The sequence below is a fragment of the Dipodomys merriami genome, unplaced genomic scaffold, assembly GCF_024711535.1.
Source record: "Dipodomys merriami isolate MVZ:Mamm:240054 unplaced genomic scaffold, mDipMer1.0.p SCAF_1, whole genome shotgun sequence".
In the NCBI taxonomy this organism is placed as follows: Eukaryota; Metazoa; Chordata; class Mammalia; order Rodentia; family Heteromyidae; genus Dipodomys; species Dipodomys merriami.
Genome location: NW_027202270.1, coordinates 29,840,284 through 29,854,769, shown reverse-complemented (window position 1 = coordinate 29,854,769; position 14,486 = coordinate 29,840,284). Strand labels below are relative to the sequence as shown.

Below are 14,486 nucleotides of genomic sequence, written 5' to 3'. Positions count from 1 at the left end.
GGCTCATGCCTGTAATCCTAGCTACTTAGGAGGCTGAGATCTGAGGATCGCGGTTCAAAGCCAGCCCGGGCAGGAAAGTCCGTGAGACTTTATCTCCAATAAACCACTAGAAAACCAGAAGTGGCACTGTGGCTCAAGTGGTAGAGTGCTCGCCTTGAGCTGAAGAACGTAGGGACAGCGCCCAAGCCCAGGGTTCAAGCCCTGCGACCGACCAAAAAATAATAAAAATAAAAAATAAAAAAATAAAATCTGGTTGCTATTTAAGCAATTTAATATTCAGAAGGATGTTCCTTGTAGGTTATTAAAATATTCTTTCTTGAACACGTAATTTCATGAGTTTGAGTTTAAATTTGAATGTGATATTCTTTTCCAGTTAGGCAGGATAAATTGATGAGTACATTAAATGTTTTCTTTTGTTTTACAGTGATGACAAAGAACAGGATCAAAAAGAAAAATTGGTGTTGACAGAAGACTGTGAACTCATTACAATAATTGACATAATTCCTGGCAGATTAGAAATCACTACTCAGCATATTTACTTCTATGATAGCAGCATTGAAAAAGAAGATGGTGAGGAGTATTTGGAAAGTGGTTTCTGCTCAGTGATTAAATACCCAATTTAATCAGACATGAATGAGAAGAAAGCAGTTAAGATGGGACTGTGGAGACATAGTCTATAATATAGAATGAAAAGTACAAAGTCAGTAACAGGTTTAATTTTTTATCCAACAGTGTATTAAAGGAGAATGCTTTTATTTTGTATAAAAATTGTGGATGTATTTTGTGTGTTTGTGTGTGCATGTGTTATCACTGTTTGAACCCATGTATCATGTATCATGAAGCTACATCTATAATATTATTTATTTTATTTTGAGACAATACCTTGGTAAGTTGTTTAGGTTGGCCTTGAACTTGGAATGCTCCTGCCTTGTTCTCCCATATAGCTGATATTTCAAGCATACAACACCATACCTGGATGTTTTAATTTTTTTATTATCCATATATTTCTAAGGGTTGGCTAGAAGGGCTCATAATACAATTATAAAATCTAAATACATTTTAATTTATCCTTCATTATATATTTACTTACTCCTGTAAGTGTGTAATTTTTTTTTAAGCCTTAGAGTTTGAAATCAGGGCTTTGGCTTGCTAGGCTAATGTTCTACCACTGAAGCCATGACCCCAGCCTTCTTTTTTTTTTTTCTGCTTTAGTTTGTATATCAGGTAGCTTTTTCCTGGGCCAGTCTTGGACTGGCCTTCTACCTTTCTCTCTCTGTATTGCTAGGATTACAGGAGTGAACCACCATGTCTGGCTTTTTTGGTTGCTGTTTGTTTTTAAGATAAGGTCTCACTGGGATATAGGCATGAATCACCATGCCTGCTCCCTCACTTAATCATTTATATGATAATAAAATGCTGATTAAATCCAAAAATATAACAAAAGAAAACTTTTTCTAAGTTATATAATATCTAGAATTATCATTTGTTCTCATGAGAAGACAGTAGTATAGCTATACAATTTTAAATAGTTCTATAAATATCCAATAAATGTAATAAATAATTTTTTTGTGCCAGTACTACTGCTTGAACTCAGGGCCTGGACACTGTCCTTGATCTTTTTTGCTCAAGGTTAATGCTCTGTCACTTGAGTCATAGTTCCTCTTCTAGTTTTTTTTGTTTTTGTTTTTGTTTTTGGGGGTCCGGTCGTGGGTCCTGAACTCTGGGCCTGGGCACTGTCCCTCAGCTCTTCAGCTCAAGGCTAGTGCTCTACCACTTGAGCCACAGCGCCACTTCCAGCTTTTTGCTTATGTGGTGCTGAGGAATTGAACCCAGGGCCTCAGGCATGCAAGGCAAGCACTCTACCACTGAGACACCTTCCTAGCCCAAGTTTTTTTTGTTTTTTTTTTAAGTGGGTTTTTTTGGGGGTGGTTAATTGGAGATCAGAATTTCACATACTTTCCTGCTGCTGGGACTGGGTTTGAACCTTGATCCTCAGCTTCTTGAGTAGTTAGAATTATAGGCTTGAGCCTCCAGCTCCTGGCATAAATGATATGTATATATTTAGTCAGTTGTTGGTGCTTGAACTCAAATCTGGGAGTTGTTCCTGAGCTTTTCTGCTCAAGGTTAGCACTCTACCACTTTGAGCCATAGCTCCACTTCCAGTTTTCTGGTGGTTAATTGGAGTAAGTTTCTAGAAACTTTCCTGCCTAGACTAGCTTTGAACCTCAATGTTCAGATCTCAGCCTCCTTAGTAGCTAGGATTTGAGGCATGAGATACCAGCGCAGAGAATAAATGATTTTTATAATGTTCAATTTCTTTTTCTTATATGATACTTTTGTCAGGAACAGGAGACATTTTCTACATAGTAGAAGTAACTTTATTTGGTACTCCAGTCACAGGATTTCTTCTGTTTTTAGGAATAGGCTTTGATTTCAAGTGGCCTCATTCTCAAGTTCGAGAGATTCACTTACGACGTTACAATTTAAGGAGATCAGCTCTTGAGATTTTCCATGTTGACCAATCCAACTACTTTCTTAATTTCAAAAAAGAGGTAAGGTACTTTTCTGGCTATTACAGAGTATTAGCTTGACATAATCTTCCAGTGAGCTTTAATATATTATAGAAAGAGTAGAAGTTAATCAGCACATATAATTTTTTGTTGGGTATTGAGTGCTGGAGTGGTGGCTTTTAGTTTGTGTGTATACAGTACTGTGAAGTAGTAGAATATTGAGTATTAGCCAAAAGATGTCCAACAATAATATAACATGCAGTAAATAAAACATATTTGGAGGCTCAATCCCATTACTAAGGAAGCTCAGATAGGACTGAAAGTTTGAAACCAGCCTGAGCTATATAACAAGATCATCTCAAAGTTTTTAAAAGTTTGTAATTTAAAAAAGGTTGGACTCAAATTCAACAGTAATGATACCTGAGGAGGTAGCTCAGTGATAGAGTACTTGCCTATACTGTGTAAGGCTCTGGGCTTGATATCTCACACTATTAAAAATGACCCTATCATAGTAAATTATAATGGGACAGCTGTTTCTTATAGAAATATATTTTATTGTAAAATAGTGTAAGTGGTTGAGCACACAGTCTCTCAACCAGATTACTTGGGTCTGAGTACTATCTTTATCACAAACTGTTGGCTTGTTAATTAAGATGGATACTTGAACCATACCTTTCTTTACTCTTACTCACATTGGACCACAATGTGTTACTGTCAGACTCCTGTTTGCTTTCATAAGCATCCTGCCTAATAAAGTTCTTGCATGTTTAATTCTGTCCTGGTATTTGCTTTTTCATAGGACCGAGATTAGCATGGGCAATAACTAGTTTTCTGTTCAGAGGGAAGGAACTGTTATAGATTTACTTATAAACTGACTCAGATATTTTAAGAGCATTTTTCTATTTTTATAAAACAATGTAAGAGCATTTTTCTATTTTTATAAAACAATGTATTTTTACTTTTAAAATTCTTCTTCAAAAAATTTCTCCTTCATAAAATAAATATAAAGCATAAATGTGTTTTATGGAAAGCTGTACTGTTTAATTAAACCAGGTCTCTCCTTGCTAAATATATCTGTATAACCTTTGTAGTTTTTGGAGCATATTTATGTAAAACATTAATTTCCTATCAGCCTCGAGATTAAGTATGTTTAATGCCAGTACTCTTTTTTTATAGTTAAGAAAAAATTAATTTTATTATATTACATTTTTATACATACACCATAGGGTATAAATTATGTATATTACATGTGAGACTCAATAAGTTATTTAATTTTCTAAGATTATTAGTAAATAGCAGAGCTAAATTTGACTTAGACTTGAACATATTTTCTTTTTTCTTTTTTTTTTTGTCAGTTGTGGGGCTTGAACTCTGGGCCTGGGCGCATGCCCTCAGCTCTTCAGCTCAAGGCTAGCACTCTACCACTTGAGACACAGTGCCACTTCTGGTTTTCTGAGCAGCTTATTAGAGATAAGAGTCTCACAGACTTTCATGCTCAGGCTATCTTTGAACGGTGATCCCCTGAGTAGCTAGGATTATAGGCATGAGCCACCAGCGCCTGGCTGAACACATTTTCTGATTCAAAGTTTAATGGTCTTTCATTGTAGATTGATTAGATAGTTTAACTTCAATTGCTTCAATTTATTCTCTGTTGCTCTGACAAAGTACTTGTTACCAGATAATATAAAAGAATACAAGTTTATGCAGTTTAGGGAGCTAGGAAGTCCCACAGCCTGGTGAGGGCCTATATGTAACACAGAGTACAGCAGAGTACACCACATGGAAATTAATATAATCATATCAAATTAGAAAACTTACTTCCTCACCTTTTGTTTGTTTGTTTGTTTTTGTTGGTCTTGGGGTTTGAACTCTGGGCTTGGGCGCTATCCCTCAGCTCTTCAGCTCTTCTACTGCTTGAGCCACAGTACCACTTCCAGTTTTCTAGTGGTTTATTGGAGATAAGAGCCTCATGGACTTTCTTGCCAGGGCTGGCTTTGAACCGTGATCCTCAGATCTCAGCCTCCTGAGTAGCTAGGATTACAGGCATGAGCCACCGGCGCCAGGTTTCCTCACCTTTTAAGGCCACTAGTTCATTATGAAGTTCCTGTTCTCATGACTTTACATAATATACCTCCCAAAAACCTCACTGGTAACTGTGAAAATCTGCATTAGGATCATGTTTTCAACACATAAACTTTTGAGGAATACGTTCAATCTATAGCACAAATTATAGTAGACACTTAAAACCATTACCCACTGTTAATATGAAATGTCCAGAGCAGGCACATCCATAGAGAGAAAGTAGATTGTTGGTTGTCTGGGGTTGAAAAGAAAGAAGAATTGGAGAATAACTGCTAGAAAGTATGGGATTTAAGGAGGGATATGATGAAAAATTAAATAATGGTGTCAGTTGTACAACTCTATGAATATACTATAAAACTATTTGTATTCTTTTAAAAGGTGAATTATAATTCAACTAAAGCTATTAGATAATAATCTAAGTTTGTCTTGATCAGTTTTTAAATTACATGATGGTATTTTTTCAATAGGTTAGAAACAAAGTATATAGCAGACTGTTGTCCCTTCATTCTCCAAATAGTTATGGGACGAGATCACCACAGGAATTATTCAAAGCATCAGGACTGACACAGGTAAGAAAAAGTTGCTGTGTTGGTGTTGACTTTCATTGCAGATTTATGCTGTGTTCCTTTTGATTATTACCCTTTGATTGTTAAAACTGCTATTCTTCCATTTATACTGATTGTTGGAATTATTATTATTATTTTTTGGGGTCTGGTCGTGGGGCCTGAACTCTGGGCCTGGGCGCTGTCCCTCAGCTCTTCAGCTCAAGGCTAGCGCTCTACCACTTGAGCCACAGCGCCACTTCTGGTTTTTTTCTTTTTGCTTATGTGGTGCTGAGGAATCGAACCCAGGGCCTCATGCATGCAAGGCAAGCACTCTACCACTGAGCCACCTTCCCAGCCCCGGATTATTTTTAAATCTTCTTTTATTACCTTTACATGCTTCCCTTCCCCCTACCTTCCATATCATTCAGTTCATGAATATATCCTTCAATAATTTTCTGTTTTTCTTAATAAAAATCAAGCACGAAGAAAAAACAAAGACACCCTGGAAAAATGCAAATAAAAATTGCCATATCTTCTGCCAGCAAAAGCTAATTAATATTCATGGGAATTACATTCTTATACTTCAGAGTTTGTACTGCAAAGACCCAAAAGAAGGCTATTGGTTTTGCTTTCCAGGAGTGTTAGTAGTTTCTCAAGCAGTCTCTTCACCTCCTAGCTCTCTTCTTTCTTCCATATATGCATTCATCTTGTTGCCCACAGGTATTGCTATTATTCAATACCTATCAGCAATGTGTATGTGCATGATGGACCCAGGGTCTCATGCTTTTAAATCATGACCAGCACCCCATACCAGTTCTTTACTATTGCCACTGAAATAGCTTTATTTAGTAATGTACATTCTCCTTTACCTATGCAATGCACTTCACTAAGTACTGATTCCTCAAGGTGGCTCTCAAGAACAATTGAGCTTTCTAATTTCATTTCTCACTATTCATCATGTGTATATCCTTTGCTGCAGGCATGAAAAAGCTTAAAAGTGAGTGCTAATCTATCAGCAAAATTCTCAAACACACCTTTATAGTATAAAATAATTAGATGCCGCTGGGCACCGGTGGCTCACGCCTGTAATCCTAGCTATTCAGGAGGCTGAGATCTGAGGATCACGGTTCAAAGCCAGCCCGGGCAGGAAAGTCTGTGAGACTCTTATCTCCAATAAACCACTAGAAAAATGGAAGTGGCCCTGTGGCTTAAGCAATAGAGAGCTTGCCTTGAGCTGAAGAGCTGAGGGAAGGACAGTAACCAGGCCCGAGTTCAAGCCCCATGACCAACAACAAAAAAAAAAATTAGATGCCTAAATATTATGAGGTGATAAGTAGAAAATCAGATGATCTGTTTCTTTAGAAAATTTGTATTCAGTGTAGCAGAATCTGTTTACTATTGCTCTATAAATGTAGTTTTTAAGCTGGGAACTGGTGGCTTACACCCATAATACTAGCTACTAAGGAGGCTAAGAGAGGTGGATAATGGTTCAAGACCAGCATAAGCAAAAATGTTGGTGAGACCCTAGAAAATAACCAGCAAAGATGGGGTTGAAAATGTGGGGCTGAAAATGTGACTCAAATGGTATAGCAAGTACAAGGTATTGAATTTAAGCTTCAATGCTACACACACAAAAAAGTTTTCTTGGAATACTTAATGGAATGTTTCATTATTAATGAAGTTGAAATCCCTCTGTACATGACCTTGACAATAAAATTCAATTTTAAAAAACAGATTAAGGATAGTTTTAGTACATTAAAACACTTTTTAATATGTTCATTTATGAAATTTCCAATTTCTAACAAAACTTTCAAAGTAGAACATTTTAATACTTAAATTTTAGGATATTATGATAAACTATTTAACTGAAGAAAATACTTAATTTGATTTAATGATTTTTATGATACTGGGGATTGAACTCATGGTTTAATGCATGTTAAGCAGATGTGATTTTCTCAACCTGTGCTTACACTTCAGCCCTCCCTACCTTTTTTTTTTTTTTTTTTTTTTTTGTACAAGGGCTTACTAAAATGGCCAAGCTAAGCTGGGTGCCGGAGGCTCACGCCTGTAATCCTAGCTACTTAAGAGGCTGAGATCTGAGAATCGTGGTTCAAAGCCAGCCCAGGCAGGAAACTGTTATCTCCAATAAACCACCAGAAAACCGGAGTGGCACTGTGGCTCAAGTGGTAGAGCACTAGCCTTGAGCTGAAGAGCTGAGGGACAGTGCCCAGGCCCAGAGTTCAAGACCCATGGCCAAGGAAAAGAAAACACAAAACACTTAAAAAAACCCTAAAATGGTCATGCTAGTCTTGAAGTTTCAATCTTCCTGCCTCTGTATGAGCTGGTATTACAGACATGTGTGCTACCATGACTTAATTTTTTCTTTTCTTTTTTTTTTTTTTGTGCTGGTCCTGGGGCTTGAACTCAGGGCATGGGCACCATCTCTGAGCTTTTATACTCAATGCTAGTACTCTACCACTTTGAGCCATAGTGCCATTTTCAGCTTTTTGGCAGGTAATTGGGACAAGAGTCTCATAGACTTTCCTGCCCAAGCTGGCTTTGAACTGTGATGCTCAGATCTCAGCCTCCTGGGTATGAGTCACCGACACCTGGCTTACAACTTAATTTTTATCAAGGTCTTAGGTTTCAGACCATAGCATAAAGTATATGTTCAGTTTTCTGTTTTAAAAATTTTAGAGGCAGGGCTGGGAAGGTGGTTCAATGGTAGAGCGCTTGCCTTGCATGCCTGAGGCCCTGGGTTTGATTCCTCAGCACCACATAAGCAAAAAGGAAAAAGCCGGAAGTGGCGCTGTGGCTCAAGTGGTAGAGTGCTAGCCTTGAGCTGAAGAGCTGAGGGACAGCACCCAGGCCCAGAGGTCAGGCCCCACGACCGGACCCCCCCCAAAAAAAAATTCTAGAGGCAAATGTATTAGGGTAAATTGAGGAAAAGTAGATGTATCTCAGCATTAAATCTTCTTCTTCTTCTTCTTCTTCTTCTTCTTCTTCTTCTTCTTCTTCTTCTTCTTCTTCTTCTTCTTCTTCTTCTTCTTCTCCTTCTCCTTCTCCTTCTCCTCCTCCTTCTCCTCCTCCTCCTCCTCCTCCTCCTCCTCCTCCTCCTCCTCCTCCTCCTCCTCCTCCTCCTCCTCCTCCTCCTCCTCCTCCTTCTTCCTCCTTCTTCCTCCTTCTTCCTCCTTCTTCCTCCTTCTTCCTTCTTCTTCTTTGGTTGGTCATAGGCCTTGAACTGTCCCAGAGCTCTTTAGCTCAAGGCAAGCAATCTACCACTTGAGCCACAGCGCCACTTCTGGTTTTCTGGTGTAAACCTTTTCTTTTAGCACCATTCTTTTTATTATTAGGCTGATAATATATAGTGAGTAGATAATGTTGGTCCTGTTAGTAATAGCTGCCTGTTTCTAAGATGTATAGATTATATAACTCTGATATTGTTCTTTTTTCTGTCTAGAAATGGGTGAACAGAGAGATATCAAATTTTGACTATCTCATTCAAATAAATACCATGGCAGGAAGAACCTATAATGACCTTGCACAATATCCTGTGGTAAGTTTTGTGTAAATATAAAAATTGAAATTGTCTTGCAGGTTGATAATTTGTAAAATTGAATACATGTACATATATACATGTAAACAATAAGCCTGCCTGATACATAGATTTATTAAGTGGTTTTTAACCAAGTGTGATTAAAAAAAAACAAGTTTAAAAATCAAATTGTAAATTTCAAATCAAATTGTAAATTTCAAAATGAAAATTATTTAATTCCCATTTGTACATTGCACAGCTTAGTTGAGTCTGAGAGTATGGTTACTGTCACATTATCATCACTGTGTTTAAGTCTGTTTTAATTTGCTGAGTATTTGTAAAAATAGGCCTTTACAAAAACAAATGGTGCTGAATAATCAAGGTATAAAAGCAAATGTTCTTAATGATAAAGTTAAACTTTTGTTGAAAAGCAACAGATCTTTTGCAGAAATTGGGGAACATTTAAGGTAAATAAGTGAAGCATCAGCAGTACAGCACTTAATCCAGCATTCATGGTTTTTCTTCAGTGGTTGTCTTCTTGCAACCAACTATAAACCTATAAATTCCCAAGGTGTGCTTTATACACACACTTTTGCCTTTTTGCATATTTTCTGCCTTGGTACTTTTAAAAAATAAATAAAAATAATTTTAAAGTATATCTCTTTTTATTTCATTGAAAATATTCCAGTAATTAGAAGAAATTACACTATTGAATGCATAAAGTACTTGTAACAGGTAAAGTAGTTTTAGAGACTATCCTTTTTGTCTCTATATAAGTATTCTATATGATATATGAAGGTATTAGCTTCTCTAAGAAGAAATTATATAAATTGTAACTTTGGCTCTTTTAGTTTCCCTGGATTTTACAAGATTATACTTCAGAAGAGTTGGATCTTAATAATCCTGCTGTATTTCGAGATCTTTCTAAACCAATTGGAGTAGTTAATGATAAAAATGCCAAAGCCATGCGAGAAAAGTAAGTGATTTGTAACGCTGTGGTAATATATATTGTTTGATTTCTTTTGATTTCTGCCAATGTCAGCCAAATGTTATTTTTTTTAATACCAAGTACTTTTGATACTTAGTTTGATAATTGCTTCACTAAATTTTTTGGTTCTGTTGCTATGAATTGCTTTCTAAAGGGTAATAGTTTTTGTTTTGTTTTGTTTTGTTTGTTTTGTCCGTCGTGGGGCCTGAACTCTGGGCCTGGGTACTGTCTCTCAGCTCTTCAGCTCAAGGCTAGTGCTCTACTACTGGAGCCACAGTACCGCTTCTGGCTTTTTCTGCTTATGTGGTGCTAAGGAATAGAACCCAGGGCCTCATGCATGCAAGGCAAGCATTTTACCACTGAGCCACCTTCCCAGCCCCGGGTAATAGGTTTTTGATATTTTTCTTTCCCTACTGATATATGTATAAATGTTCATCTGATAGAATATTTTGAAAAATGGTATAAAATGGATTATCCTAACCTATTATTCCAAATAATGTGAATGAAAATAATCAATGGAAAGTCAGAAAGTTTAATTTTGATAAGAGAAGCAAAATTTCTAGAAGTTCTACTCACCTGTCAACTTCTCACAGTGTTGGGTTGTTTTGGGTTTTTTTTTTTTAAATCAAGCTCTAACACAAAGAATAATTTATTTTTTGTTTTTGTACTGGTCCTGGGTCTTGAACTCAGACCCTGGGCACGTCCCTGAGCTTTTGTGCTCAAGGCTGGCGTTCTGCCACTTGAGCCATAGCTCCACTTCCAGCTTTTAGGAGGATAATTGGAGAGATTCATCTCATGAATCTCACTAGCTTTGAATTGTGCTGAGATCTCAGCCTCCTGAGTAGCTAGGATTACAGATGTAGCCACCAGTACCCCAATTTTATTTATTTTTTTCCTTTAGATTACTACACATTGATTTCCACAACTTTGTGTGTTTGTTTAGTACTGGGGTTTGAACAAGGGACCTTATGTTCTCATTTGGCCTTTTTGCTCAAGGCTGGCCCTTTACCACTTGAGCTATACCTCTACTTTTGAATATTAACAGGTTAATTAGAGAAAAGTATTGGGTTTTCCTGCCTGAACTTAATTCAAACCACTATCCTCATACTCAGCCTCACAAGAAGCTAAGATTATATTTGTAAACCACCAGCATCTGGCCAATTTCAACAATTTTTGACTCCTGTTTCATGCATTTTTCTATTACCTTCATCACAAAAGGATGTCTAATTATCATATTGCTTATAATAACATAAAATGCAAATAACCAAATGTCTAAAGTATGAAAGTGTTAACTTTTTGTACATCTATACTTTGCAATTTCATGCACCTATTTAAAATATTATTGTTTGGAAAAATGTTAACAGAAAATTCCTAAAAGATAAAGACATTTGAATGTACAATGTACAGCATTTTCATATTTAAAAATATTCATAGGAGCTGCGCACGGCTGGTTAACAACTATAATCTTAGGTATTCAGTAGTCTTAAGATCTGAGAATCTGAATTTGAAGACAGCTAGACAACCTTGAAATGCTTATCTTCAATTAGCAAAAAACAAACTAGAGGCGTGGCTCAAGTGGTAAAGTTGCAGCCATGAGCAAAAAAGCTAGAGTAAGGGTGTTAGGTATGGATTCAATTCCCAGTAACAGCACATATACACAAAACAATTGTATGACTGGGGATTTAGCTCAGTGACACAGCAAGCATCTGCCTATAAGGCCCTGGATTTGGCCTGTGACACTGTTAAAATATGAATATAAATATATACATTAAAAGTGACAGACATTCCTCAAAAAGGTATTATCTGGGAATTAGAATGAATTATAATTAATTTAAATTTCTTCTATTTAAATTATTTTTTAAATTTTTCCACAGTTATTACATTATACAAAAAATTTCAGAATTGTATAATGGTGATATTTATGGTGTGGAAAATGTGTAAAAATTTTATATGAATATGATTTAATGGATACAAATACATAGTTTGATAACAAAGCATGCGAATATGGACTGGCTTTTTAAAATTACTGTGTTTTCAATAAAAATATACAACAACCCCCTTATGTAATTTTACTAATGTGGTTATAAAACTCTACTTTCTTTTCTTAGATATGAAAATTTTGAGGATCCTATGGGAACTGTTGATAAGTTTCATTATGGTACTCACTATTCCAATTCTGCAGGAGTCATGCACTATCTTATCCGGGTAGAACCATTTACTACCCTCCATATTCAGCTTCAGAGTGGAAGGTATGTTTAGAGTAAATAAACTATTTTCTTACGTCTGTGTTAGTGTTGAATACTGTCTGCCTTTATGGCGTTTGCTGTGTTACCGGGCCATGTCTTTAAAATTCTTGTTTACTAGAATTTAATGCAGATAAAAATAGCCACACTAATTTGAGAATGAGATATTCAAACTGATTGACACGAATGACTCTAAGGGGAATTTTTTTTCACTATTAACCCAATGCACTGGAAGTGGCACTGTGGCTCAAGTGGTGGAGCACTAGCCTTGAGCTGAGGAGCTGAGGGACACCGCTCAGGCCCAGAGTTTAAGTCCCACGACCGACTAAAATAAACAAATAAATAAAACCCAATGCACCTTTGGGATTCGTACTGTTCTGAGGAACACACTAAAGATTCCGATCTAATTGATATCTAATTGAGAGCTAAATATAAGCTATGTACAGAATCAAATCTCAGCATTGATTGTGTAATCCTAAGAATATTTGTAAGGCGAATAGAAAGAGGAAACCATGAGGGATAACACTGCCTTAAGAAGTCTTTGCTACCACTGCGTTAACATATTATCTGTGAGTATTTTAAATTACCTACTTCACAGTTTTCTAATAATTATAAATAAACTTCTCTGAGAATCTTCTGCCCCTCAGTGAATCTTCCAAGTAGCTCTATTTTTATACTCATTTAGTTCACCTGTTGCTGTATTTCTTAGCATTACCATTTTGCCTTCCCTACCCAGTCATCCCCATCTTAAGTATAATAATAAACCTTGGTTTGGAAGAAAAGACTGTCCCAAGATCATGAAACAGCACTAAAATATTAACTTTATCATGATAAGAGGTAATTTTCCCTCATAAGATACAATAAAGTATAACTAGGTCTTTTCAGCTTTTTCTTATTTTCTGAATAAATTATTATTTACAGAACTTCAAAATGAATTCTTTTTATATTTCAGAAACACCATCAAGAAAATGCAAATGATCTTGACAATTTGATGAAGGGTTTGCCTCTAGAATATAGAGTGAACCCTTACAACCAAAAAATAAAAATTAAAACAAAATTAAAAATGGACAGAGAATATAAATAGCTATTTCTTTAAAGAAAGCAAACAAATATCTAGTAAATAAATGTAAAAATGCCTTAATATCATTACCTATCAGGGAAACTGAAATAAAAATCATGTGAGAGCTCATACCCACTAAGATGGCTATAATAAAAAAATATTTTTTAAAAAATCTTTTATTGGTTAACTGTTGAGCAATTGGATATCTGTACTGCTTGAAGTCTTTGTGAAAAATAATCTGGCATTTCTTCAAAAGGCTAAATGTAGAAGTGCTATTTAATCCAACAGTTGTCCTACTAGATGCATATTCAAGATAAATTGAGACATAGGGTCACACAAAAGTTTGTACACAAATGTTCATAATAGCATTGTTTATAATAACCAAAAAGTTGTAACACAGTATTCATCGACTGACACATGAGTAAATAAATGTAATATGTCCATAAAATGGAATATTATTTGGCTGTGCATGAATGAAAAGACTAAAATATTGACACATGCTACACCATGAACGAACCTGTAGAACATTATGCTGAAAGACATAGGTTCGCCAAAAGTCCATATATTCTGTGTGTTACGTGAACAGGCAAATCCATGGAGACAGAAAACAAATTATTATTTGCCAGGGATGAGAAGGTTCTAAAATGGATTATGGTAATGTTTGCAAACTAGGGATATACTCAGTTACATCATTGTACCATCCACTTCAGTTGAGTCAGTTGCATGGTGTATTGGTTTTATATCAGTTAACTTGGTATCTCTTAATTGTGAATAGGCCATCCTTAGACTTTTTAAGTGGCCTAATGTTTGTCTGTAATTGAATTCATAGTTATGGTATGATTAGCTCTGCCTTAAATTAAGACTAATAGACATTAAAAAGTCAAATTAGTCATTAGAGTCACTTTATTCCTCATATCATGGCTTTAATTTTTTAGCCTCAAGATTATTGCTTTATAAATCTAGTAATACAATATCTAAGGCAGTAAAACAAAGAATTTGTGCTTTTTGTGTTAAAGAAAAATAATATAATTCTGGCATTACTGCTTGAGCTTATTCTGACAACTATAGACTGCGTACCCATAAAATTAATTTGGTTACAGTGACTCAAACCTTTAATGCTAGCTACTTCTGAGGTAGAGATTAAAGGATTGTAGTTTAAGATTAGCTCCGTAAAAGAAGTTTGAAAGACTCCGTTTCAACCAGTGGCTTAGTGTAGTAACATACACTTGTTATTCAGCTATAAAGGAAAACACAAATACAAGTAATCATAGTCCAGTCTAGTCTGGGCATAAATCAAGACCCTACCTTGCAAATAACCAATGCAAAAAGGGACTGGAGACATTGCGTAAGTGGTAGAGCATTTATTTACTTAGCAAACACAAGGACCTACATTTTATCTCCATTACCACCAAAAAATTAATTATAAATTAAATAAAGGCAATTTTTATGAAAATAAAATATAACTTAGCTACAGAGCTAATTTCCTAACTTACCAACTCTGGTTTTCAGCAGAAGAATTTGTA

General features: G+C 35.8%; 1 protein-coding gene across 9 annotated transcripts in view; it reads left to right on the top strand.

Annotated features, from left to right (window-relative positions):
* The window catches only part of Nbeal1 (neurobeachin like 1), a 179,231-nt gene that overhangs the window by 116,836 nt on the left and 47,909 nt on the right, over window positions 1–14,486 (top strand). For all 9 annotated transcript variants that reach the window (XM_070019171.1, XM_070019152.1, XM_070019144.1 and 6 more), the window contains 6 exons: window positions 425–570; window positions 2,419–2,552; window positions 5,060–5,161; window positions 8,598–8,693; window positions 9,524–9,648; window positions 11,769–11,909. In XM_070019171.1, the coding sequence (XP_069875272.1) occupies window positions 425–570; window positions 2,419–2,552; window positions 5,060–5,161; window positions 8,598–8,693; window positions 9,524–9,648; window positions 11,769–11,909 (744 nt within the window). The remainder of the gene's footprint in view (window positions 1–424; window positions 571–2,418; window positions 2,553–5,059; window positions 5,162–8,597; window positions 8,694–9,523; window positions 9,649–11,768; window positions 11,910–14,486) is intronic.